Raw genomic sequence first — 27,983 nt, forward strand, 5'->3', positions numbered from 1 at the left:
ACATGGCCAGAATAGTTTGCTCCTGTGTGTAAGTTTCATAGCAGGAATGCTTTGGAGTGCACGTGCTTGTCTGTGTGTGTGTGTGTGCACGCATCTAGATAGCCCTATCTGTCTGTCTGTCTGTCCCTCCTAAGCATTCCAAGGTCAAGTGCTCTGCACGATTAAAACTTAACTCCTGGCAAACAGGAATATCAATTCCCCGTGGGCTATAGTTGACTCCTTTCCTTTCCTCTCTCTGTAAAATGAGGATATTGCCCTAGATAGCTTTCAAACCTTCTAAATTTACTAGTTTGATGAGCATTTGATATTCACTCGCCATCAGCAGGGAGTTCAGTGGCCCTCATGGTCCATATGGTGGGTGGACAAGACAGGACCGCACGCCACTTTCGTGTGCCCGGTAGGGGATAGATGTTCGGCATATAAGGGACAGGCGTGATGTGGCGTAAAGAGCAGGTGCTATGGGGTGAATGATAACCGCTCTGATCCGGGGGTGGCAAGCAGGGAGGTTCAAGCAAACATCCGAAGGAAGAGCGGGAATTTGCTAGAAAAAGAAGAGCATTCCGGGGAGAGGGTGCAACAGCCAGATGGAGGAGAAATGCTTTCATTTCAGGAATAGGGGGCAGTGTTTGCAGAATGGACAAGGGAGAGCTAGAGGGCTTAAGGTAGGGCCGAGGAGACAGGGCTGGTGCACTAGGCCCCAAGATTATTAAATTTTACCCTGTGGATAACCTTAAAAGGGTTCGAGGCAGAGAAATATGATTGCACCTGCACTTTGTAGAGATCCTTCTGGAATACAGCGGCAGCCGCATACGTATTTGAAAGAGGCAGCAGGACGAGGGTGAAAGGGCGGGGCCTCGTTGTGAAGAATGAGATGGGGGAGGGGCAAGGTGTCAGGTAGGACGAGTGTGGTGACCACAGGGATGGAGAGAAGTGGATGGGGACATTTGAAAGACCGAGTTGCCAGCACCCTGGTGACTGGGGAGATATGAGAAGAAGCCTGGTCAAGGATTGATCTCAGGATTCTGGCTTTGGCCATGACCGGAAGCACGGTGGTGTCCCCTGATTGCAGGGATGGTCAAGAATGGATTTGGGACTTGCTGACTCTGAGGTCACTGTGGACATGGCTAAGCAGATCTGGAGGCCAGAGAGATGGAAATTACGTTGGCGTCTGGGTGGGAATTGGAGGCATGGGGGTGGAGGAGACCACCGAAGGCAGAGGGCCAAGGGGATTTGTCTGTCCTAAGGACCCCAACGTCTAACACACAGGTCGAGAAGAAGCCAGCCAGGGAGAGGAAAATGGAGACAGAAGGGAGGGAAATTAGGAAAGTTTGGTGCCACGGAGGCCAAGGGCAGAGAGTTTTGTGGCGGTCCGAGAGCCAAGCCTTGGAAAACACGACTGAAATATACCAGCTTTCGTTAGTTGGGAACTGGAAAAATGATGTGTTCTTTGGATTTTGCAAATGAAGCTTATTGTTGATCTAGCAAGAGCTAGAGGAATTTCATAAAATGAAGACAGTCAATGAAGGCAGGTCTTTCAAGAAGGTTGAGTTGGAAAGGGAAGAGTGGTCTGTAGTTGGAGGGGGGTGTCAGGTTGACGAGGGATTTTTTTTTTTTAAGTTGGTAAACTTTGTTTATTTTTTTATTTTTTATTTATTTTTTTAAAATTTTTTTTTAAAATCTATTTTTTTTAAGATTTTATTTATTTATTTGACAGAGAGAAATCACAAGTAGATGGAGAGGCAGGCAGAGAGAGAGAGAGAGAGGGAAGCAGGCTCTCTGCTCAGCAGAGAGCCCGATGCGGGACTCGATCCCAGGACCCTGAGATCATGACCTGAGCCGAAGGCAGCGGCTTAACCCACTGAGCCACCCAGGCGCCCCCGTAAACTTTGTTTAAAAGCAGATGGGGCACCGGAGTGGCTCAGTGGATTGAACGACAGCCTTCAGCTCAGGTCATGATCTCAGGGTCCTGGGATGGAGCCTACTTCTCCCTCTCCCTCTCCCTCTGCTCCTCCCCCCTGCTCCCTGACCCTGCTCATGAGTACTTTCTCTCTCTCTCAGATCAATAAATAACATCTTGTAAAAAAGAAAAAGTACAAGCAGGTGGATGTAAACTGACAGAGAATGGTTGGCATGTAGGACTCGGGGTTTTATCAGCTGGATTTGATCAGAGACGCAGAACTACTTATAAGGGATCTATTATAAAGATTTGACCTTGCACAGTTGTGAGAACCCATTGCCCTAGGTGATGTTGTTGTCTCTGTATCTTGCGTTAGACCTTAGACCTTGAAGGCCATGGAGAGGCAGTTGGGAAGGGAAGAGCCTCCTGACCTGGAGGGAGCAAGAAAAAGCTGGAACCTTAGCAGCTGAGCTGGAACCCACGAGGAGGAACTGGAACTATGTTGTTCTCTCACTGACTCTATTCCTCCAACTTGGATAATAAAGATGTCATGCAAAGTATGGGTGTTCTTTGTCACAGAGCTCAGTATTCCCCTGGCCCAAGAGTTGGAGAAGCTAGAGCTGGGGGAACTGTGGGCCTGGCTGCCGCCCAATGCCAACCAGTTGACGCAACAGACAAGAAACAGTGTTGTGTATCTCTACAACGATGCCTGGTGCTCGCACCAACTTCCTGAGCCCAGAGGAGCATGGCTGCTCCTTCATGGCTGCCTTCCAGATCTTGGGCCAAGTACCCCATGATAATTTGGAGCTATACAAGGAAGGGAATTCTGGGAAGTGTAGTCCACTTTAGTTAAGCTGACAGAATACAGATCCATCTTTGAAGACTACTTCATTTTTTTTCCCCCAAGATTTTATTTATTTATTTGACAGACAGGGATCACAAGTAGCAGAGAGGTAGGCAGAGAGAGAGGAGGAAGCAGGCTCTCTGCTGAGCAGAGAGCCCGATGCGGGGCTCGATCCCAGGATCCTGGGATCATGACCTGAGCTGAAGGCAGAGGCTTTAACCCACTGAGCCACCCAGGTGCCCCGAAGACTACTTCATTTTTAAACAAGTATTTATGAGCAGATTCAGGGTACTGTTTTAGAGTACCCTGAATGTACTACAATGTAGTCAGAGTTCATCTTCATAGAACTTTGAATCCAACAGGGAAATCAGGCAATAGCAAGTATGTGTATGAAATCTTGCCGGATTATGATAAGTACTACTGAAAGAGCGAGAGATTAATAGCTAGTGTTAGAGTGGGGGTTGGGTCTGAAGAAGGTTTTATTAGAGAGGGTGTTTGGAAAATCTGTTTGATTAAGTACTGTTTAATCACAGATGGTAATGAAGTGATGCAGCCAGCCATGCAGAGATCACGGGAAAGAACTTTTCAGGCAAAGGCAAACAGTATGTGCAAAGGCCCTGAGGCAGCAATAGCCTTGTTCAAGAAATGGCAAGAATGCCAGCTACCCTGGGATAGGAGGTGGGAGGTAAGTCAGAGACCTAAGCAGCAGCCAGATCACGTAGAATAGCCATCATCTAGTAACTAGTGGTTCCCCTCGAGACCTCAGTTGGAAGAGTTGTCCTTTTTTGACCTTACTTAAACCATCCCCAGTGCTGAAAGCCTCTCCACAATGACATTTGTTGTTTATTTTAACATCACAGCTGCATGAGGCAATGGATAACAGTTGGGATAGACAATAGACTTATAACATAGAGTGTAAAAGGAAAGGCTAGGGAGTAAGATGTCCATCAGGGTGTTTTATTTTATTTATTTTATTTTATTTTTTCCACTGGGAGCTTTTAAAAGCTCTGCCATTCTGTAATCCATGTACTTGGGTTGGCTGTGTGCATGTTCGGAAAAGACTTGAGAAGGCAATAATCTCTCACCTCTGACTGACCTTGAAGCCACACGCAAGCAAGACATGAAAGTCAGGGCAGAAGTAGAAACTGCCTGGCTGAGAGTTGAAGGCATGTCCCAACACGCAAACCAAACCCCTCAGCAGAAAGAGGGAGATTTACTGGTTCCAGGAGGTTAAGGAAATCTCTGTCTAATCATTAGCTGACCACCAAGTTAACCGAGCAAAGGCTTCAGTGATCAGTTATGACCTAGAATACAGACTTTGCAGAATTAGTTCAGGAAGGTCACCAAACAAGCACATTAAGCAGCAATGACAGACCTTATGAAGGAGCAGAATCTGATTTCTGGAGTTGCTGCGTTATATTATTTGAAATGTGCAGTTTTCAACAAAAATTATGAAATATGCAAAGAAACCATAAGAAAATACAATCTCGTAAACATGGGGGAGAAAGCAATTGATAGAAACTGTTCCCAAAGAAGCCCAGACACCAGAATTACTAGACAAATACTTTAGGTCCACTAGTTTGTTTTTGTATTTTTAAATTTTTAAAAAAGATTTTATTTATTAATTTAACACAGAGAGAGAGATCGCAAGTAGGCAGAGCAGCAGGCAGAGAGAGAGAGAGGGAAGCAGGCTCCCTGCTGAGCAGAGAGCCCGATGTGGGGCTTGATCCCAGGACCCTGAGATCATGACTTGAGCTGAAGGCAGAGGTTTAACCCACTGAGCCACCCAAATGCCCCTGTATTTTTAAATTTTTTAAAAATATTTTATTTATTTATTTGAGAGAAAGAGACCATGTGCATGAACTGGGGGAGGGGCAGAGGGGGAGAGGTAAGCAGACTCCCTGCTGAGCAGGGAGCCTGAGGGAGGGCTCAATCCCAGGAACCTGGAATCACAACCTGAGCAAAGGCATGCTTAAGCCACTGAGTTACCCAGGCTCCAGTCCATTATTTTATTTTATTTATTATTTTTAAAATTTTATTATTTTTTTACTTATTTGAGAGAGGAGAGAGCAAGAGCGAGTGAGAAAGCGGGAGCAAGATCACTCATGGGGTTGGTAAGAGGGAGAAACAGACTCTCCGCCGAGCAAGGAGCCCGACGTGGGGCTTGATCCCAGGATTCTGGGATCATGACTGGGCCGAAGGTAGATGCTCAGCTGACTGAGCCACCAAGGTGCCCAGTCCACTATTTTAAATATGTGCAAAGAACTAAAGGAAACCATAACTAAATGAAAGTATGAAACTAGAGTCTCACATAGAGGCAATTGATAGAAATTATAAAAAAGAAACAAGAAGAAAATGATAGAATTGAAAAGTATAACTCAAACCAAAAAAATTCACTAGCTGGGCTCAACAACCGATTTGTGCAGGCTGAAAAGGAATCAGCGAACTTGAAGACAGATCAGTTGAACTATCTGAAGAAATAATGACTGGCAACGTGCCAGATTTGATGGAAAACAAAACAAAACAAAACCAAACCATACATCTCCACATCCAAGAAAGTCAACAAACTCCAAGCAGGATAAATTCAAAGAGATTCTCACCTAGGTACATCATAACCACAGTATCAAAAGCCAAAAACAGAGAGAGAAAGTAGCAAGAGAAAAGTGACTCATGCACAGGGGATCTTCCGTAAGATTAACAGTTGATTTCCCATTAAAAAACAAAACTCGAAAAGACAGCGAGGCCAGAAGACAGTGGGAGCACATATTTGAAGTGATGAAAGGAAGGGAAAAAACCTGCCAACAAAGAATTCTATGTTTGGTAAAAGTGTCCTTCAAAAATGAAAGAGAAATTAAGATATTCATCAGCCCAATAAAAGGCATGTACAAAAAACCCACTGCTGACATCCTACTTAATTGTGAAAAGACTGAACATTTTCTTCCCTAAGAGCAGGAACAAAAGAAGGATGTCTGCTCTTACCACTTATATTCAGGATTGTGCTGGAGGCTCTCCTGAGAGCAATTAGGCAAGAAAAAGAAATAAAAGGCATCCAGATTGGCAAAGAAGTGACACTATCTCCATTGGTTGATGGCATGATTATATATATATATATATATATATATATATATATATATATAAAAATCCACCACCAATAACTATTAAACTAATAAGTGAGCCAAGCAAGGTTGCAGAGTACAAGATCAATACTTGAAAAATCAGTTGTAGTTCTATATGCTAGCTATGAAAAATCCAGCAATGAAATCAAGAATACAATTCCACTTACAATATGAAAAAGTAATAAAATGCGTAGGCATAGGGTTAACCAAAGATGTGCAAGACTTGGACACTGAAAACTATAAAACACTGTGAAAAGAAACTCAGGAAGACCCGAATAAAGGAGAGACATCATATATTCAAGGGTCAGAAGATAACTAGTATTGTTAATAAGGCAATACTCCCCTATTTGATCTACAGATTCATTGCAATCCCTATTAAAATTTCAACTGCCTTTTTGCAGAAGTAGGCAAGCTGAAACTAAAATTTAGATGGAAATTGAAAGGACCGCAAACAACCAAAATGATTTTTGAACAATAAAGTGGATGGAGTCGTCCTTTCCCAGTAAGTTCTCAAAACTTACTGCAAAGCTATAGTAATCAAGATAGAGTAATCTTGGCATAAGGATAGACATATAGTCAGTAGAATAGAGATGAGCTTTCAGAAGGAAATCCATATATCTATGGTCAGTTCATTTTTGACTAGGGTGCCAAGACCACTTAATGGGGAAAGGAGAGTCTGTTCAACAAAATGTGCTGGACAACAGGAAATCCATATGCAAAAGATGAAGTTGAGCCCCTACCTCACACCATATATAAAAATGAACTGTGGAAGGATCAAAGACCTAAATGTCAAAGCTAACCCTATAAAACTCTTAGAAGGACGCATAGATGTTTTAAAGCCATCATTCCCTTGAGCCTGACATTCCCATCAGGGAATATTGGAACCCTTGTACTTTACTGATAGGAATGTAAAATGCTGAATTCTATGGTATTGAATTATATCTCTATTTAAAAAAAAAAAACATATTATTCTGGCTGTATACAGGGAAAGAGCATAGTTGCCCAAGACTGGGAGATTGCTGCTGTCTAGTGCAGGGATGAGTTTATGGTGCTGTAAGGCACAAGGAGATGATGTCTTTAAAAGCAGGGAAGAGGGTGCCTGGGTGGCTCAGTTGGCTAAGCTACTGCCTTTGGCTCAGGTCATGGTCCTGGAGTCCCGGGATCGAGTCCCACATCAGGCTCCCTGCTCAGCGGGAAGTCTGCTTCTCCCACTGACCTCTCTCCTCTCATGCTTTCTCTCTCTCATTCTCAAATAAATAAATAAATAAAGTCTTTGAAAAGCAGGGTAGATCTTGGGAGTGAACTCATTTGGAGAGACTGGCCTTTGTTGGAAGAGGGCCACTTCTCAACTTTGAGGCACGATAGAAGAAGGGCTGTGGACACAGGGGTGGCCATTTTAGAAGATTGGGTCTGTCTGTTGGTTTGGTCGAGAAAGAATTATGAGCGATTATGGGCAGAGAATGCCTGGAAGCCTCAAGTGGCTGTGGGTAAGTAGGGAGCATGGCCTTGGCTTCTGGGAAGATCAGGGAACTCTGTAATAGAGTATGCAGGGAACCTGGGAAGTGCTCCTCTTGCATGGTCCCCAACACTAAGTTTCGAGTTGGAATATGGGGAAATTTGAGATATGCGTCCCATTATTATGACTCAGTAATACCAGCTACAGACTGACTTTAATGGAATGACTGTCTTATGACATCAAAGTGACAGATTAATCAAGAAAACTGGCATTGTATTTTATAATCATGGTTTAATTTTGAACAGGATGTGTGCCAATGCATTGATAAAAGGTAGAATTAATAGTTTTATGAAAAGAACACGCTTCATTTGATTGACAGAATTGCCGGGTCTCACTCGGTGCCTGCCCCATGAAGCAAGTTTTATCATTTTCACACTCATTTTATATAAAGAGGTGGAGGCTTAGGGAGTTGCCTTCTCCAGAACCCAGGCCTTGGTAATTTCCCGTTCTTTCCACTATTATCCCATGAATCAAGCAGGGTACTTTTTTGTTTATTCAAATGCTCAGGGTATGTTGCCAAGGTGCCTTTTTCCAGAAAGTCTATTTTTATAGAACGTCTCTGGTACTTGCCCATTCCAGTGGTTATTTTGAATGACTTTTTTTCCCCTGTTAATAATACTAATGTTAATTATAGAAAATCCAAAAAAACATGTTTTAAAATCACTACTCAGATAACTCCTCGGAACAATTTAATGTATTTCTTTTCAGTGTCTGCCTATAAATACACACACACACACACACAGAGTTAACCCTTGAACAACACGGGTTTCAAAGGTGCAGGTTTCCTTGTACATGGCTTTTTTACAGTCCAGTACTATAAATGTATTTTCTCTTCCTTATGAATTTCTTTCTTTTTTTTTTTTTTTTTAAAGATTTTATTTATGAGAGAGAGGGAGAGCTCACATCTTGGGGGGTAGGTGCTGAGCGGGAGAAAGAATCCCAAGCACACTCCGCGCTGAGCAAAGAGCTTGACGCAGGGCTTGGACCCAGGACCCTGAGATCATGACCTGAGCCGAAACCAAGAGGCGCACACTCAACCAACTGAGCCACGCAGGCACACCCCCTGCAAGTCTCTTAGTAACGCTTGCTTTTCTCTAGCTTACATTGTTGTAATAATATAGTATAGAATTCACATGGCATATAAAACATGATAATTGACTCATTCGTTATTGGTAAGGCTTCTGGTCAACAGTGGGCCATCAGCAGTTAAGTTTTAGGGGAGTCAAAAGTTATAGGCAGAGTACGGGCGTCTGGGTGGCTCAGTGGGTTAAACTTCTGCCTTCAGCTCAGGTCATGGTCTCAGGGTCCTGGGATCAAGTCCTGCATCAGGCTCTCTGCTCAGTGGAGAGCCTGCTTCCTCCTCTCCCTCTCTGCCTGCCTCTCTGCCTGCCTCTCTGCCTACTTGTGATCTATCCCTGTCAAATAAATAAATAAATTCTTAAAAAAAAAAAACAGTTATAGGCAGATTTCAATGGTGTGGGAGAAGTCGGCCCCCTTAATGCCCTCATTGTTCAGGGGTCAGCTGGATTTCTGATTGTTGTTTTACAGAATTGTGCTCCCACTATAAACAGTTTTATGTCCTGCTTTTTTCCTTTACTCTGATGTTGTGGAAAGTAGCATAGCTTAAGCATAGATTAAGGGGTGAAGGTTAGCGAGGTTCTGGAGCCGGAACGCAGTGCCCTGTTAGCTATGTGCCCTTGCGAATGCTACTTAACCTTTTTGTACCTTAGCACAAAATATGGTCTCTCCTGCACACTCTCTGATCGCAGGCGGTCTCCAGTGTTGGGGTCAGGAACTGTTGTGTGTCTGAAACATACCCGCTCTCTCTGCCATTAGGCCAGTGGGGGTCCCTGCCTTCAGCCCATTGTCCATCATCTCTGTGTCCTCTGATCCCTTGCCCTGTGACTTTTTTTTTTTTTAAAGATTTTATTTATTTATTTGACAGAGAGAGATCACAAGTAGGCACAGGGGCAGGCAGAGAGAGAGGAGGAAGCAGGCTCCCCGCTGAGCAGAGAGCCTGATGCGGGGCTCGATCCCTGGTCCCTGGGATCATGACCTGAGCCAAAGGCAGAGGCTTTAACCCACTGAGCCACCCAGGCGCCCCACCCTGTGACTTTCTGCAAAATCCACTCCAACCAGTCATCTCCCCAGAGGCAGCCTCCTCACTGCCTGGTCTTCCCGGGACAGTCTGTGACTCTGCAAGCATATCATCAGCGTGAACTTGCCGTGCTGTTCCACTTACTGTGTTTTCCCCGGATCCTGTTCATGGCAGCCACATATGGCCCCACCTTCTTGGTCCGGTTTGGTTTGGTTTCAAACTGCCATGTGGGGTGGGGAGGGGAAGGAGGCTTTTCAAAGGGTGCCATGAAACTAGAAGCTGTAAAGGGAAAGTCGGTCTGTTTGGCTCCATGCAGGTTCAGAGGGTTAATCCAAGAGAGGACGCCATCAACAAAATCAAAGGACGAAAGTGGCGCCCACGTTCAGCGAGGCCCCCATCACTGCGCGGTGGTCCTTCTGTGGCCTCCTACCTTTCTCAGCCGTGACCGCGGTGGTCCCTTCTTACTGCAGAGTCACTTCCCGAGGTCCCAGGGCCGTCAGTCAACTGCACTGAGGGAGCAGATGAGCCTCCTTCTGACGTAGCATCAGAAGGGCACGGTGCTTACATCATTTGTCATCCCGTTACGGAGGCATCTCATCACGTCACGCCATCACAAGAAGGGCGACTGCGGTACAATCAGTTATTTTGAGAGAGGGAGCGAGCACCGTCCCATAACTTTTATTACATACAGTATACTGCTGTAATCTATGAATTAAACTTCATCGTAGGTATGTGTGTATACTAGGGAAGGACAGTCGAGATGGGATGTGGTCTTATCTGAGGTGCCAGTAGCCACTGGGGTCTCGGATCGTATACCCCGTGGGTGAGGGGAAACTGCTGGGTTTCAGCCCTTCCTGTTCTCAGAGCCCGCCTCTACCCCTCCTTACTTGCTTGTCTTCTGCTCCACCCAGAAGACCAAAGTCATCAGGTACAAGCGCTGCCCCGCCCCCCACCTGGGCCCCTGAATGTATTTGAACTCAAGCCCACCGGTTCCACCTCTGCGGTTAAAATGGAAGGCATCTCTCCTCCGATCTGAAGCTAACACCAGCTCCGCGCTTCAACCCCAACCCATCTTGCCTTAGCGGATGGCTGCTCTGTTAATTCCCGAGTCAGTAAACCAGAAACAGGGGCGCCTGGCTGGCTCAGTGGGTTAAGCGTCTGACTCTGGATTTTGGCTCAGGTTATGATCTCAGGGTCGTGAGATCAAGCCCTGCATCAGGCTCCACATAGGGCATGGAGCCTGCTTAAGATTCTGTCTTCTCTGCCCCTCCCCTTGCGTGCTCTCTCTCTGTCAGCCTTCCCCCCGGCTGTCCTGGGCACTGCCCTTTACACAGTGGTCAGTGGTGTGTCTAAAACTCAGACCCGCTCTTGCCCCCTGCCCCGCACCCTGCGCTGACCCCCTGCCCTCCCTTCGGCAGTCTCAGCTGCTGTAGTGGGGGGGTAAGAGCCGTGTGGGAGGAGTCTCCTGGCCGGTGAGGGGCAGGCTGATCATGCAGGGCCCTCTCCTCCGTGAATCCCGTTGCCCAGCTGTCCAGATTCACCTGCCAGCTTTCCTGCATTTGGCCTTATGTCCTTGGGACACCGGCCCGCCGCCTACCTACCTCACTTCTTCCAAGAACACGCTTAGTGTCCTGCTTCACCACCCTGGCTACTTTCCGAGTCATTTCAACGCTCAGCTCGGGCTTCATTGCTCCTCTGCCTCCCTGTAGGTGATATCCCGCTCCCCTGACTGTGGCTCACCTCACCCCTGTTCCCTTGAGCCTCATGACCCCACCCCTCCTCAGAGATGTCAAGCAAACATGCCTGTCTCTCCTGCAACGAGCATGTGTAAGTCTTCCCCAACCTTAAACACGGCACCGCCTCCTGGAGGTTTTTTTCCAGCCCCTTAGGAACTCCCGGTGACTTGGCCACCAGCCTCTTCCGAAGACAGAGCCACCTCCCTGCCTTCCCATTGCCTCCTATCCCCTGTTGCTCCGTGTCACACCGTCTGATCTAGACCTGAGTTACCCTGCTGCATCTGCCCCCCCTCCTTGGTACCTGAGACCTCACTGGAGCCTTCCTGCCTTCCCTGCCCCCCTCCTGTCCTCCAGCACCTCCCTGTGGCATTCAGCCAACGCCTCCTCCTTGTAGGGGCATCCAGAGTCCCCATTTCCCCCCGCCCCATTGAATTCTGTGCTTTCTTGGGTCCCTGCATGGACCGCACCTCCCATTCCACATGGAGGCTTTCCCCGGGCTCTGCCTTTGGTCTTCTCTCTTCCCTGATACTGATCATAACCAAGGAGGTGGGACACGGATGCCAAGGAGACTTGGATGTCGGGGACGCTCTTTGTGCCGGCTTTTGCTGTTGTTGTTTTGGTAAATGGCATAAGAGATTCCTCCGGGCACAACAGAAAGGGTTGGGAGGAGGTCAGCAGACCACACGTTGGTTTTGCTTTTCCTGGACTTGATGCAAACCTTCTCTGTTTTCATGGTCTTCTGCTTATCATCTCGACCTGTTGTGCTCTCTCCATGCTTTTGACCTCTGTCGTGTTTCTGTTATCCATCAACTACAGCATTTTAGATTTTATTTATGTATTTGACAGACAGAGATCACAAGCAGGCAGAGAGGCAAGCAGAGAGAGAGGAAGGGAAGCAGGCTCCCCGCCGAGCAGAGAGCCCGATGTGAGGCTGGATCCCAGGACCCTGAGATCATGACCTGAGCCGAAGGCAGAGGCTTTAACCCACTGAACCACCCAGGCGCCCCCATCAGATATAGCATTTTACCACGTACTATAGTTTATGCACTTCCCCAGTCCACTCAGGCTGTCTTGAGGTCAGGACTTGGCTCCCTTTACATCCCTGGGAGCACCTAATAGAGATCCTTGCTTATAGTGGGTACCGGTAAGAGCTTCCCCAGGAATGTCAGCTAATGGGGGGAGCATGACTCTTAGATCATTCTCGTGTTGGCCTTGCCCTTGATCCTTGCTAGCTGCATGACCCTGGGCGCACGGCTTACCTTCCCCCCACCCCCTTAATGTTCTGCATTGATTTTATTTTTTAATTTTTTATTTTTTCTTATTAAGTTTTCAATTTTAATTCCAGTGTAGTTAACATACAGTGTTTTTTTCATTTGTTTGCTTTCGGTTTGTTTGTTATTTTTTTGTTTGTTTTTGTTTTTGTTTTTTTTTAAAGATTTTATTTATTTATTTGACAGAGAGAAATCACAAGTGGGCAGAGAGGCAGAGAGAGAGAGAGAGGAGGAAGCAGGCTCCCTGCTGAGCAGAGAGAGCCCGATGCGGGACTCGATCCCAGGACCCCGAGATCATGACCTTAGCCGAAGGCAGCGGCTTAACCCACTGAGCCACCCAGGCGCCCCTCGGTTTGTTTTTTTTTTTTTTTTAAGAGAGAGCGAGCACACGCATGTGCACGCAAGTGGAGGGGGCAGAGGGAGAGAGAGACAAGCAGATTCCATACCCAGAGTGGAGCCCAGAACAGGGCTCGTTCCGACAACCCTGAGATCATGACCCGAGCTGAAATCAACAGTCAGTCGCGGAAGCGTCCAAGCCACCCAAGCACCAACATAGTGTTATGTTAGTTTCACATATACAATATAGCGATTTGACAATTGTATACTTTATCCAGCGCTCATCCCGATTAAGTGTCTTCCTTAACCATTCATTTACTTCACCCCTCCCCTCCCCCACTCCCCGCTGGTAACCATGAGTGTGTTCTCTGTAGTTACGAGTCTGTTTCTTGGTCTCTGTCTCTGTCTCTCTCTCCTCTTCCTTTGCTCATTTGTTTTGTTTCTTAAATGCCACACGAGTGAAATCATATTTGCACGTGTCTTTCTCTGACTGACTCATTTTACTTAGCATTATATCTACCTCTATCCATGTCGTTGCAGACGGCAAGATTTCATCCCATTTCGTGGTTGAATACTAGTCCATTTATCAACCTTTATCCGTTCCTCTCTCAGTGGACACTTGGGCTGATTTGGTGCCACCTAATTTGGCGATTGTAATAATGCTGCTATATATAGGGATGCGTGAATTTTGAATTAGTTTTTGCATTTTGAATTAGTGGTTTTGTATTTTGTGGGGGGGGATACCCACTAGTGTGATTGCTGGATGGTCACGTAGTTCTATTTTTAAGTTTTTGAGGAACCTCCAAACTGTCTACGGTGTCTATACCAGTTTGCATTCCCTCCAACAGCCCAAGAGGATTCCTCTCTCTCCACGTCCTCGCCAACACCTGTTGTTTCTTGCGCTGTTGATTTTAGCCATTCTGACAGGTGTGAGGCGATAGCTCTTCATGGTTTTGCCTCTCTCTCTCAAATAAATAAATAAATACAATCTTCAGAAAAAGAAAGAAGGAGCCCCAAGATCTGCTCTTACCCTGCTTTTGAATTTACCACCCCCCACTGCCGCCACCATGTTCTCGCTGTCCTGGAACCCAGCAGAACCTGCCACATGGTGAAGGTTGGCGTGGTTGGCTGGGTGGCTGCACAGATGGGCCGATGATGACCACTGGAAGATCGAGCTTTTCCCTGACTGTGTAACAGGATAGCGAGAAGCGGAGCGTTGCTGTGGGAAGAGCCTGCGGCCATATTTGGTGACCAGCCCTGATGAGAGATGTGAGTTCTGTTTCTTAGACGAGCCCTTCGCTTCTCTCTGTCCCGTTCAGCTCATCTGCAAAAGGCGATTACACTCCTAGCGCAGAGTGCTGACATCTGAAATACGGACGGGAAAGCCCTTTGGTCGAGCCAAAGGTACCCACCTGCATTAGGCACCGCAGTCCCCTGAGAGCCCCAGGACTCCGATTAGCGCCAGGCACACGGGTGAAAGGATTTCTTACACCGGTCGTTCCCAAGGTCAGCCGCTCGTACTTGAGTGTCTGCCCTGTGCCAGGTGCTGTTCCAGAGGCCGGGATTCAGCTGCGAACAAGAGACGAAAAAGCCGTGGCCTCATCCGTCGTCATGGTCCAAGAACAAGTCCCAAGAGCCCTAACTCCCCATTCTTTTTGGCATTGACTCTAGACTTTTAAAAAATACAGCAAGAAATTCTGCTGGAGACCTTGTATTTTAAGGCTGTGTCTCCAGCTTTGAGGAGAAAAGTGATTTTAAAGTGAAGAATGAGGAATGGGCCGGGTATTTGGCAAGTCAAACAGCTTGAAACTTCATGAGGGGAGCTGTTTCGGGGGGTTTCTGTGTGAAGGGAGGAGAAAGAAGATTCTAGATATTTGCACCCCCAATACTGATGCCCCCCCCTGTCGTGCTTCCGTGCTGCCTCTTCTTGTAGGAGCTCACAGCAGGGGAGACTGTCCCCAGGCTCTGTGCAACACCAGATCTAACTGGGAACAATGCCAGGTGATACCTTGTCCCCACTTGGTCCCCACTGGGAGAGAGAAGTCTGCTTATCTGGTGTAGGAACTGGGCACTGCTCCCCAGGATCTCCAAGGTGGCCCAAGAGCTCATGGTCACAGAGCACACATCCCAGGCACTGAAATCAATCATCCCAGTTAATCTGTCCACAAGCCTTGGTCATCTCCAGAAGACAGACTCAGAGAGGGAAAGGCCCTCATCTAGGTCACACAGCTATGCATGGTCTAAGGTAGAATCCTTGCTCTTACCAGGAGGCTAGTGGAACCAGATCCTAGGGGCCGGGCAAGGAGAGGAACAGCAAGGTTGATGGGGTAGGAACTGGCAAGAGACCCTATGAAACAGATCCTGTTAGATCCATATGGACAGGTTTATTTTTTATTGGTAAACTTGGCAATAAAGGGAACTTTCTGCAGCCCAGAAAATGTCATGGGCATTCGTAGCTTACTAACTACTGTCTCGTGTTATTTTCCATTTGATCCTTAATAACAAACTCTTGTGAGAGGAATGACTTTATACCCATTTTATGAAAAGAGAAACAGAGGCTCACAGAGTGTGATGCCTTCGGTTGCACTTTGAGTGTGGGTGCGGGAGTCTGATGGTTGTGGGAATGGCCTTATCAATCAAGTGCTTCATTGCTACTGGGGTTCTGAGAACAGAGGTGACCCCTGCCCAGGGGAGGAGCAGAATTCCCCAGCTTCACGGGGTCACGGCTGGTTTTTCCTAAACCTTTATTACTCAAATCACCGATTCTAGCAAATGCACATGACATAGATGTTATTTAGCATGAAATAAGCTTTGCCTCCTTACTGTCGCCGTTTATTTAAAGTGGTCACTTCTAGTATTTAGCAATGGCAGAATTTTCCCTATGTATATGCTTTAAGAGCCTCACCTGAAGTTTGGAAGAGCTGGTCCTGAGCTGGGCTTGGAACGAGACCAGGTTCCTGCCCTCAAAGGGTCAGCCTGCCCAAGGAGTCCCACTGGAGCTAGAGATGTACACGAAATGCTGTGGGGAGCCTAACCCTTCACAGATGAGGTGGGGTGTGTGTGTGTGTGTGCGTGCATGTGTGTGTCTGCTAGGGAGAGAGAAACACAAAGGATGGAGGCAGCTCATGCAAAGGCCCTGTGGCAGGAGCGATGTGGGGTTAGGCTGGGGTGGGTGGCAGGCCCTTGAGAGTCACCCCCGCCACCTTGAAAGCTGTGGGTGGGGAGTTTTAAGGAGGGGGTGGCCTGCCTGTGTTTCTGAATGATCCCTGAGGTGGCTGGCAGGGAGTGTGGGGGAGAGGAGACAGCTCCCCCCAGCAGGTTGCCACCCAAGACTGAGATACCATGACAGAAGTGGACCGTAGTTCCGAGGTCCCTGCTGGGGCCTGCTGGGTGCTCAGCCTTGGAGGACTTCAGAGAAGAAGCAGCCCTTGAAGGGGGCAAACAGGTGGGACACAGTAGGGTTTCACTCTTGAAACCCACTACCTGACTTGGTCCAGGGCTGGCAGGCAGTGAGGACCATGGGAATTCTGACTCTGATCCTGGTGCCCCCCTGCCCCGCAAGGGTCCTGCTGAGTCTGCTTGGAACATCTATGTCTGTCACTTGCTGAAAGAATGTGTCCCCAGCCTCCTACACCTTCTGCCGCCCACCCCAACCCCTCCTTGGTGTTCCCTGGACACCTGCAGCCTCTTCTCAAGCAGGTAATCACTACATCATCTCGGAATGATGTGAGGGGTAAGACCTTGATTTATGTGTCTCAGTAGTCACAGCACAGCCTGGTGTCCTGTCCACCGCAGACACTCAGTAAAGCCTTACTGGTTGGAACGAGAAGGGAGCGGTCGATAAAGTCTGGGTTAACGTAAAGAGGTAATCGAGGACAGAACGAGCAGCCCGGGACGCAGGGGGTGTTGGGGAAGGGCAGGCCAAGGGTGGCCCATGCAAAGAAGGGCGACCGTTGACAGAGGCAGATCCTAAAAGGGTCTGGATCTGCTTTGGGGAGTAACCAGAGAAACGGAACATGATAGATTCAGATATATTGCTATCAGTGTGTGTGTGTGTGTGTGTGTGTGTGTGACACCCACATATATATGGAGAGAGAGACGGTGGGAGGGAGGGGGACAGAGAGAGAAGGAAATCCCAATATATTATAAGAAATTGGCTCATGCTGGCATCTGTAAGCTGGAGACCCTAGGAAAGGCAGTAGTGCAACTCAGTCTGAGTAGGGAAGCCTGAGAACCAGGGGAGCCAGTGGTGCAAATCCCAGTCCAGGGGGGAGGAGAAGACCAGTGTCCCGGCTCAACAGTCAGGCTGAAAAAAAGAACAGAATTCTCCTGTCCTTCCCCTTGGTGTTCTGTTCAGGCCCTCAACATTGGACAGTGTCCGCCCACATCACAGAGGGCCGCTTTCTTTACTCTGTCCACCAAGTTAAAGGCCAGTCACATCCACAGACACCTCCAGAAATCACAGTTCGTCAGATCTCCGGATACCCTGGGACCCAGTCAAGGTGAGACCTAGATTAGCCGTCATACAAGGACAGGTCATTCCAGAGTCAACTAATAGTACCAGGCACCTGCTGGAAGCCACGCTGTGGGCTTCCTGTTCCGTCAGCCCCCAACCCCCCCCCCCAGGAGTGCTTATTGCCCTGTTTGCAGGAGGAGAAACTGAGTCACAGCATCCACATCTAAACAGAGGCAAAACCTCTTGGATGCCCGTCCTTGGCAGGCATTAGGCTGTGAATACAGATTTCTCTGTTTGCCTCTTTCCCACCTCAGGCCTTCTGAGGCTTTTATCTTCGTGCTCTACCCTACCCCGAGAGGTGTGTGTGTGTGTGTGTGTGTGTGTGTGTGTGTATTTATGCATATCTTTAGAGAGAGAGAATGAGAGCAAGGGGGAAGGGGCAGAGGGAGAGAGAGAATCTTAAGCAGGTTCCACACCCAGCATGGAGCCAGATGTGGGGCTGGATCTCAGGACGCGGAGATCATAACCTGAGCTGAAATCAGGAGTCAGATGCTTAACTGACTGAGCCGCCCAGGTGCCCCTGCCCCGAGTGTAATTCTAAGCGATCATTGTTACCGACAGTGAGAATGATCGTGTCCCGGCTTTCACAGAAGTGATCGCGGACTCTCATGTAACACGGGGTATGCCAGGCAGTCTTCTAAGTGTTCCGTGTGCATTGACCAGCTTCCCTCTGTAGATGGGGGAAACTGAGGCCCTGAGAGGTTGAGTGACTTGCCCCACGCCACACCTAACCGGGTTCCAAGCCCAGACAGAGTCTCATTTGACCTCCACAGTGATCTGCCCTAGGCCATCTAGCAAGAAAAAGCTGGAGGTTGAACTTGGGGATTCGGATTGAAAAGCCTCCCCTCCGTCAGGCTCCGGACTCTGCCTCCAGAATCCTGGGAGATATTTGCCAGGAGGGGGTGTCCTTGCAGACCCTCCCATGCTCCCACCCACCTGCTCCCAGGCGCCCCGAGCCCCGTCCTCCTATGTGAGCAGCTGCCTCCTGCCCAATGGTTTTTGTGCAGAGCCCATGTCCTGGCTCTTACAAAGAAATGCGTGGAATGAATAAGCATCTAAAAATAACTCGGCATCGATTCTTTTGGAGGGGGGCGGCGGAGGACTGTGTTTTCCTTTCTCTCCTCTCTTCTCCCTCCCTCTTCCCCCAAGGCCCAGAAATTGCTGCTGGTTAACAGCTGAGCCAGGCTGGCTTCCTGTAAGGCTGTAATAACATGGAATTCGCCCGGCGGCCGCCGCCTCCAGCACGGAAGGCCCAGCCCGCGGTCACTATAGACATCTCTGGGTTGCTCCATCTGGTCCTGATCTATGGCTCTGGGACACGTCTTTGCTCATTAGATACCTGGGCAGAGACGGATTCCTGGACTGGTCCTCCTGGGGAGGGGCAAGCGAGAGAGGCTGACAACTTCTGGGCTGGCCCGTTTGAGGGTGCCCGAAATTGCTGGCTCCAGGCAGGAGCCGGGCAGGCAGGGGCAGAGTGCCCTGGCAGCCCCGGCCTCCTGAGTAGAGGTTTCCAGGCCAGTCTGCTGACTCAGGGACTTGGCTGAGTGGCTCGCATCTGTCTCGGTGTCTTCAGCGGGCCCCCTCAACCCTGCCAGCCACCGTAGCCTGCCTGGGGACGCTGTAAAAAATCTAGCAGATCTTTGCTGCCCGGGAATCCACCTGCTAAAAGTGGCATCCTGAGGCCAGGCCATTACCTTGCAGGATGGAAGTCCGTTCCAGGCAGTGTGCTAGGCTTCTCTGCATTGCTCAGCCTGTCTCCTGTCCTGATGGGCACGAGAGACTCTGCAGGGACTGCAGGAGCCGTTCCCCCGCCCAGCCTCTGACCCACACCGGGTCCTCACCCTGAGCTCGCTCAGTCCTGCTGGAGCTCCAAGGTCCACACTTGGCTCTGAGTACACGGCGGCTGTCTGCCTTTCTGCTGCGTGCATGTGAGCCTGTGTTCTAGCTGGGGCTCCCTCTTCCTTCCCTGTGTATCTGCTCAGGGAGATAGCCCTGACTCTGATGGGTCCAGAACACAGCTGGCTTCTTCCTTTCTCCCCTCTTGGTCCCTCTCCTACGTGCGGTCAGCCTGCTGTCCTGTCCTCTTGCAGGGGCCGTGCCTGATCATCCCCAGCCTCCAGGCTCCCTTCTGGGCTCTGTCCACACACTGCCTTTCTAGAACACCCCCACCTCGGGCGTGGGGAAGGACCTGTCTGCCAGACAGCAGGGGCCTGGAGCAGCTTGGCACTGCCCGGCCCATCTCGTCCCCCTGAAATGCCTGAAAACTCCGGGGACCCTTCTGAAACTGCTGGCTGCCCACTGGCGCGCCCGTGACATGTACCTGTTCCTCTGGAGAGAAGCCCCTTTCTGGGATGGCTGCGGCCGTGCAGCAGCTGGAGCCCTAAAGGGAGCCACTGGTCGGCAGGACTAGAAAGAAAATTCTAGATTTTGAGATCTGTGGGTGATAAAACCTGGACTAAGCCACGGGGGTTCATGTACACTTTGTGTCATAGTGAGAGGGGCACCCTAGACCTCTGGCTCTTCTTCTTAGGAGAACCCTGGCCCTTCCCCTGCCTGCCGAGGAGGGTACATTTTCCAGGCGCTTTCCGTGGTGGGCGGCACTCCCAAGGTCCTGAGTGTGTCCCTTGGCCCTGGAGGGGGCCTGGTGAGTGCAGAGCTCTGCCAGCGCTAAGTGACCATTCATGCCTCATCTCATTACTCATTTATGCTCAGGTCCCCGGGGCAGCCCTGACATCCCCAGCTGGAGCCTGGAGACTGCCCTCGGGGAGACCCCTCCCAGCCAGTGAAGGGGCTCCACTGGCCTTAGTCCTAGAAGGCTTATGGACTGTCCTGACAGGCAGTGGACTGTGATCTGAGTTTTGCCATGCCTAAGGAGTTTGCTCTGGGAAGGTGGGCCGTGGATAGAGAGTCAGCAGTACACGACCTGCCGTGGTCATGTCCCTGGGACCTTGGAAAGTCACCAGCCTCTCTGTAGCTCAGCATCCACGTTGGGGAGGAAAAGACAGGACAAGGCAGAGCATCTGGTCTGGTGCCTGGCACATTTCGGGTGAGTTCCATGGTCCTGTGTACCCTGTGATGGGCAGAGCGCCACACAGATGCTTCTGAGGTTTAATGCAGCCTCGAGCCTGCACTCCCTGAGATCCTGCTTCAGTAACGAGGGCTTTACTGAGTGGCTGTGGGAAGGCCAGGCCCTTGCAGGGATCTGGTGGCTCTGTGCCTGCTCAGCGCTCCTCATGGGGCTTTATGAAGCTTACCACCCAGGCTCCCCGTTTGGGCCACCTCGTGAAGACCAACACAAGGGGTTCCTGGAAAATGCATTTTGCGCACTGATCGCAAATAGCTAAGATTCTGTATAAAATTAGAGGTGTGCTCCGAGTGCTCAAGGCTTACCAGTGGTTCCAGGTGAAAGGTTTGGGCAGGAACCTGTTGAAATGGAAGCTGACCTTCAGCATCCCTGGAGGAGGTGGGGGTTTGAGTCTCTGCATGGCCGTTCACGCCCCTTTCCAGCAGTTTCTTAACCCATGGGTCCCCACCTGCATTCTCTCCTGGTCTTCGACTTCGTCTCATCCCCCTGTGGCTCTGGGATTTTTCCCAACTGTGCCCTCAAATCTCAGTCATTGCTTACAGCTTCCCCACCCCAAGTTGCAGTCATGCCCCTTCCGCCTGGTGCCTTGCCGTCAGTATGTATTGGAACCGTAGTTTCAGAAATTGGAATACCTGGGACCATGCGAGGTGTCTCTAACATATAGGCCTGTTCTGTGTGTTGATGGTGAAATCCGTCCAGGGGAAATGTTGATACGACTTTAAGGAGTCATTTCTGGGAGCCCCCCTGCCCCGCATATACCCACAGCGGAGACACCTGGAACATAGCAGCACGCAGGTGCAGGTGCGGAGAGGTGGGGACAGGGACTGGGGGCCAAGAGGCAGCAGGCAGGGCCCACATTTGAATGACAGGTGCCCAGTGCCCTACTCTGGGAATTTAGGGCAAGTCACTTTGCGGAAGGCAGGGGAATTCGCTGTACTCACAGCTGAGTCACAAGGCTTTGGGATGAAGAAAAGCCTGTAAATAAAAACACATACTAATAATCGCATAGTTTAAACTGCCTGCCCATCCTGGTGAGGGCAGATATCCTACGAGTGAGGCTGGGCCAGGGGTTGGGGACGACCAGGGGTCGGGGACGCCCAGGGGCGGGGCTCCCTGTGGAATTCTCTTCCCACCTTCTGCCCTGGCCCCCCTGCCTGTTAGCTGTGGCACCCTGGGGAAGCCGCCTGACCTCTCTGGGCCTCCCTCTCTTCCCTGTAAAGTAAGGACAATAGCAGAACACTTCGTATCCAGGGTTGTTTAGAGACTAAAGAAACAGTACTTGCCGTCATGCCTGGCACGTTAAGAACTCAGTAGTGTTCTCTGTGGTTACATTTATTCTCCACACGACACCCCCCCCCCCAACCACCCACAGCGCTCACCTGCCGACTTGTCACCCGAGACTCTACCTTCAGATACTTAGATCCACTCTAGACCTAGGAATGCTTGTGTTTAAGGATTTTTTTTTTCTTTTTCAAGTTGTACGTGTGGTTATATCCCCTCATAGAGAGGCAGTGGAGGGCTTTTCCCACTGGAGTCAGGGTGACGCATTGACAAGGCCACATTCCACTCAAGGAGACCCAGGTGGGGGGTGCCTAGGCGGCTCAGTCATTAAGCATCTGCCTTGGGCTCAGGTCATGATCCCAGCGTCCTGGGATTGAGTCCGACATTAGGCTCCCTGCTGGGGGCAGGGCGGCTTCTTCCTCTCCCACTCGCCCTGCTTGTGTTCCCTCTCTCGCTGTGTCTCTGTCAAATAATTGAAAATTTTTTTTAAAGATTTTACTCACTTATTTGACAGCGATCACAAGTCGGCAGAGAGGCAGGCAGAGAGAGAGGGGGAGGCAGGCTCCGTGCTGAGCAGAGAGCCCGATGCGGGGCCCGATCCCAGGACAGGGAGATCATGACCTGAGCTGAAGGCAGAGGCTTTAACCCACTGAGCCACCCAGGTGCCCCAAATAATTAAAATCTTAAAAAAAAAAAAAAAAAAAAAAAGGAGACCCGGGTGGGAGCCCTGGCAGTGGAGCCACCAGGCTGGAAGTCCTGCTGGGTCACCTGCTCTGACCGAGGCTCACTTGCCGCAGCTCCCAGGGGAGGAGGAGTGGGAACCACTGAGCTGTTGGCCGAGGCTGGTGTCCTTTCTGCTCAGCAGGGCTAGCTCAGGAACTGCAGTGCCTTATTTTTTTTTCCCCCCTGGAAACCTCTTTATTTACTCTCCTTTTAATCAGGATGACTACTGATACCCTTGGCTTTTTATCCTTTTCTTCTTTTGACTTAAAGCATTAAAAAAAAATCCAGAACTTTTTAGGAACTAGGCGCCAAGTAAGTGGAGGGAATGACTGTTTGGGGACGAGCTGGGGCCAGCCCCCCCCTGCCCTGCGGGCCTTCTATGCACCAGATTGCTTAATCTCACACCAATCCTGGAAGGTATCTGTTTTTCAGGTAAGAAGACAAACATGCAGAGAGATTAGGGAAATTACCCATATCTAGAAAGTAATCGAGCCAGAATTCAGCCCGAAGCCTGTCTGACTCCAGAGTCTACATTTCCTTCTGTAATATCCACTGTTATGCAAATAATGGTTTTTTTTTTTTAAGATTTTATTTATTTGACAGAGAGAGAGAGATCACAAGTAGGCAGAGAGGCAGGCAGAGAGAGATGGGGAAGCAGGCTCCCTGCTGAGCAGAGAGCCAGATGTGGGGCCCTGATCCCAGGACCCTGAGATCATGACCCAAGCCGAAGGCAGAGGCTTAACCCACTGAGCCACCCAGGCGCCCCTATGCAAATAATAGTATGTCAGGACATCCCCCTTATAAAATACTGAAACACCATCGGCAAAGCTAATGAACCTTTGGACCCCCCCTCCCCGTCTCAGTGCCTTCCTCCGGGATCAGTGGCAGACTGTCTCTGCAAAGCCTCACCTGCAAGACAGGTGTTGTCATAACACCTGTTCCATCTGCCTTTCCGGATGGTTTAAAGGATCCGACGGGAGAAGGGACAAAGAGGCATTCTCTGAACGTCGCCGCCCTCTGCAGCTGCTGCACAGTAACAGACATTCTCGAAGGCTCTTTTGGAGGGAAGATTGTTTGATTGAAACCTCATTCCTGGGAATCGCGCCCTGGGATTCGCAGCCCCGGGCCTGGAAGTGTGGTACGGATTTGTAGGGCTGGGCTGCAGAACCGCGGCTGCCCAGTAGGTGTCACCCTCGACCAGGACTCATCCGCCGCACCTTTGGGGGCCCGCGTGGTACTTTTTATTGTTTAAGGTGAAGCCGTGATATGGGAATTGAAAGTCTGGCGAGAGGCAGGGCGGGACGAAAGGCCAGTGAGGTCCAGCCCCTGCCCGAGGAAGCTCACATGGGGAGCACGGAGAGCCCAGGGGAGGGACCGTCCCTTCCCAGGATGATTCAGGCTATGCACAGGGGCTGTCCATTGTAGGACGGGTGACCAGCTGTGCCTGGATGGGTCAGGGATGGCATCACAGAGACGGTGACAGCTGAGATGGGTCCTGAAGGACGCGAGCAAGAATCTTCTAAGCTGAGAACATGGGAAGGGCATTCCAGCAGCGTCCTGAGCCCGTGCGAGCAGTTCGATGGGCCAGGACCTAACTGATGGGCGGGGCGGAGGAGGAGGAGCGTATACGGACTAGAATGGAGATGGAGCCCGATTAGTAGGGACCCTGAGTGCCAAATGACCTATGGAGAGGTTTGCCCCCCCCCCCACATCTAAGCTGCGGTTAGATGTGTGGAAGAGGTAGCCGAGCGGAAGAGCCTGGAGGCAGGGAGGCCAGTTAGGAGGCTGCTGTTGCCCAGTGCGGGAGCCGTCAGGTATGGGAAGGGAAGACCCAGACTGGAAGCTGTTTGCAGGAAAGCATCGCATGGATGTCAAATCCAGATAGATGGTGGTGGGGGTTGTCAATGGAGGAACAAGGCTGACTTCGAAGTTTCTAGCTTACACAGCAAAGTGTGAGGCAGAACCACCAAGGAGACAGAAAATGGGAAAACAGAGGAAAAGAAGAATATATCTTTAGACTCCTTGAGTGTGAGATGCTTGGGAGACTGAGGCCCCCTCCCACCCCCTATCCTTGCCCCGGAGGTAGAGGTGCTGAGTCAGCAGCTGGATGCGGTGGCCTGGGAGCTGGTGGAGACAGAATAGAGTAGCCGCTGAGGGTCCCGGCATTCTTCTGAACCCGCTGTTTTCCTCCCTCTCTCCCTTCCTTCCTTTCTTTAAAGGTTTTGTTTATTTATTTGAAAGAGAAGATGGGGAGAGAGAGCACAGGGCGGAAAAAGGGAAGCAGGCTCCCTGCTGGGCAGAGAACCTGATGTGGGGCTGGATCCCGGGACCCTGAGATCATGACCCGAGTTGAAGGCAGACGCTTAACCGAATGAGCCACCCAGGCGCCCCTCTCTTTCGGTCCAGTTTACTCAAAAGAGGCTCCCCCAGCCTGAGGCAGTGGCCCATAGCCTCACGGGGTGCCTCATGGCACAGCCACTCTGGAAGGGGGGGATCCCCAGACAGGGCCTTCCTCCTCCCCTCCCCTCCCAGTCTGAACCTGTCTGCCCGAGACCAGTGAGAGGAAAGGCAGGCCCCCAAAGGTGTTTGTGTGCTGGGTGGGCCTGGCAGGGGGTGGCCAGGGCGGAGCAGCTCAGCTTCTTTAAAGATGCTGTTTCCTCCTTCCCTGTGTGCGTGTATTTGTGCATATACATGTTTGCATGTGGGTACCTGCTTATTTGCCAGCTGCCCGCCCCCCCCCCCGCCCCTGCACCCAGGTTCAGGAGAACCCGCCTGCTTCCTGGCTGGCCTCTGCTGTCACATGAGCAGTCCGCTGGGAGGAAGTCCGTGGGGAGGGCAGCCCCAAGACGTCCATGACACCAGCCCTCACTGACCTTTGGGCAACATATTAGTTTCCTGTGTTTGCTGTGATAAATGATCAGACATTCGGTGGCTAAAACAACATCAGCTTATTTCCTCCCAGTCCTGGAGGCCCCGAAGTCTGATACTAGTATTCCTCGGCCAAAATCAAAGTGTTGACAGGGCCATCCTCCTTCTAGAAGCTCTAGGGGGATATCTGTTCCTTGCCTGCACGAGCTTCCGGCCGCAGCCAGCATTTGTAAGCTTGTAGCCGTCTCACTCGGCCTCTGGTATGTTGCTTTATCCCTTCTGAGTGTCACTTCTGCCTGTTAAAAGGACACACGTGATTGCATCTGGGGTCCACCCAGATAATCCAGGGTCATCATTCCAGTTCAGAATCCTAAACCGGATCGTATGTGTATATTCTTTCCCACAGACCGTAGTATTTAGAGGCTCCAGGGATTAGCACGTTTTACCTTCGGGGGCCATCATTCAGCCTGTTATGGGTGATGTTTGAGACATTTCTTTCGTTTGACCCTATGGCCTGTGTGCAGTGTGAGGCAGGGGTCCCGATCCCCATTTTAATGAGCAAATGGACTTTGCTGGCTTGGGTGCCAAGATCTGTACCAGGAGACCTTGATCTGTTGATCAACCCCAGGCCTAACAGTTCGTAATATTTTTTAAACACATGAAATCTTACTTATTTACTTATCTTTGGGAGAGGAGATCTTGGTACATTTAATCAGGCAGCAAATAACCTGGCTCTCATTTACCTTGGGGGTCGGTGCTGGCCGGTGAGGATGTGCTGGCGTGCTTCCTTCCTGCCTCTTGGGGACATGAGTCAGGAGAAGGGGCTGTGGGAGCCAATCCCACTGGAGCAGACCAGGGCCACCTCCGGAGTTCCCCACGTGGGGCACAGTGCTGCGAGAGTTGGGCTTGCCAGGGGCAGCCCTGGGACAGAGCAGGTCACACTCAGGGTTGGACAGACAGAGAGACCCGGGCCCAGAGATCCCTTAGCTGACGCTGAGAGCCCTGTAACTGGGCTCCAAAGCCGGGAAATGAAAATAACCACCACAGTGAAAGCCCCATACATTCCTGTCCTTCTATTTTTATGTCTTTTATATCATGCTGTTCTCACATCCCCCTAGCAGGCAGAGCAACATTTCCCACTTCATAGACTGAGAACTCAGACTGGAAGGGGAGGGGGCCTTCCTAGTCGGCCCAGCAGGCCCTGGGGCCTGATGGGGGACTGACTTGGCTAGTGTTACCTTCCTGGCCCCTTCGTGTGTGGCCAGAAGGCCCGGGCTGTGGATGGGTCCCATCACCTGTTGACCGCAAAGGGTTGCTCTCTGATGGCCTGGGAAGCTCTTTTTGGCTTGGGCTGCACCATCCTTACTCAGGATTCTCCTGACCCCAGTCCCTGCGAGATGTGTGACCTGGGACAAATCACTCCCCTGCTCTGGGCCTCAGTTTCCTCATCTGCATCTGGGTAAAGCAGGGTCGGTGTTAGTGGCCTCCGGTCCCTGAGGACTTGGCGTGAGCCCCAAACCTCCCTGCTCAATAGAGCATTTGAGGCAGCTCGCCTTGAAACCCTAGGCTTGGATGTCCAGGCTTTTCCTGCAGAGAGTGCCCAGGAAGAGCATTTGCCCGGAGCCCTTTTCGGCCACCAGCTGTGTCTCGGGCAGAGAGGAGTGTGGGCCTCCCACTTCTCTAAGGGCAGACCAGCAAGGAGTGGAAGGGTCGGGGATTCTGGCTGGAGAGAAGGCGCTGCGTTCAGGACACTCCGTATCGAGGAGCCAATTTCCCTCGGCCCCGGAAGGGCTGGCTCCGGCTCCCTGGCGCGGGGCACCGAGCCTTCCGGGGGTACCTGTTCCACTTCCTGCTGCGCGCCCGTCCGTTTGCAGACCCCAGACTCATCCGGGCGTCCCCTCCGGATTAGCCGCAGGAGGCAAACCACCGGCTCTGAATCCCGCCTTTGTGCAGCGAAGCCAAGCGGGGAGGGGCCGAGCGGACCCCCTGCCCCCACTGGAATGTCGGCTCCCGCGCCCCCGCCGCGCTCCTTCGCGGCCGCCTCCCCGCTCACTTCCTGAGTCCCACCGATCCCACCGCCCCGACGCGCACCCGCGCGCGCGCCCAAACACACTCACGCTCCGGCACACACTTCCCGGCGGGCCCGGCGGCCTCGCTCCCGCTCCCGGCTCGGGCGATCCCGGCCGCGGGCTCCGGGAGAAGCGACCTTTTGTTATTCAAATCACACCCTCGCGGCGCGCCCGGGCCGCAGGCTGCGGCGGCCCCGGGAATCCGTCCGCTCCCGCGCCCCCGCGCCCCCGACCGCGGCGCCTCCAGCCGCTCGCGGGACTCCCCGGCCCCCCTGGGGGCTCGGCCGCGCCGTCCGCCCGCCCGCGGAGCCGCGCCTCCCCCGCCCCCGGTGCGCGCTGCGGCTCCGCGCTCGGCCCCCTCCCCCTCCCCCTCCCCGCCTCCCCTCCCCCTTCCCTTCCTTTCTCCGGTCCAGCCTCGGTCCTGCCGCCGCCGCCGCCGCCTTCCCCAGTCCGCGGGGGCCCTGCCGGCCGCCCTGCCCGCAGCATGGCACCCTCCGGGCGGAATTAGCCGGGAGCAGCATTTGGGGGCAGCGGGATCTCCAGGGGTGGGGGGTGGCCCTGCAGCCTCGGTCATGGATGTGAGCAAGATGGTAAGTGGAGAGCAGGGGCTCTGCCCTGGAGCCTCCC

The 27,983-nt window shown here is 51.2% G+C and overlaps 1 protein-coding gene and 1 long non-coding RNA gene across 3 annotated transcripts in view; one reads left to right on the top strand and one right to left on the bottom strand.

Annotated features, from left to right (window-relative positions):
- HIP1 (huntingtin interacting protein 1) overlaps window positions 1–27,983 on the top strand; it is a 138,735-nt gene that overhangs the window by 32,125 nt on the left and 78,627 nt on the right. Inside the window, exon 1 of one of the 2 annotated variants that reach the window (XM_082712555.1) lies at window positions 27,226–27,946. The exons of the other annotated variant lie outside the window; for it this stretch is intronic. Coding sequence (XP_082568681.1) covers window positions 27,929–27,946 — 18 coding nt within the window. The 5' untranslated portion in view covers window positions 27,226–27,928. Of the gene's footprint in view, window positions 1–27,225; window positions 27,947–27,983 lie in introns of those variants that run through there. 2 annotated transcript variants of the gene reach the window in all.
- On the bottom strand, window positions 17,516–27,226 carry LOC309853980. The gene is made up of 3 exons (XR_014306033.1): window positions 26,031–27,226; window positions 23,329–25,583; window positions 17,516–21,390 (listed from the first exon to the last, which is right to left on the bottom strand). It is a non-coding gene; the product is annotated as an uncharacterized lncRNA (long non-coding RNA).

The sequence above is a fragment of the Mustela nivalis genome (assembly GCF_964662115.1).
Source record: "Mustela nivalis genome assembly, chromosome: 19".
Classification (NCBI taxonomy): Eukaryota; Metazoa; Chordata; class Mammalia; order Carnivora; family Mustelidae; genus Mustela; species Mustela nivalis.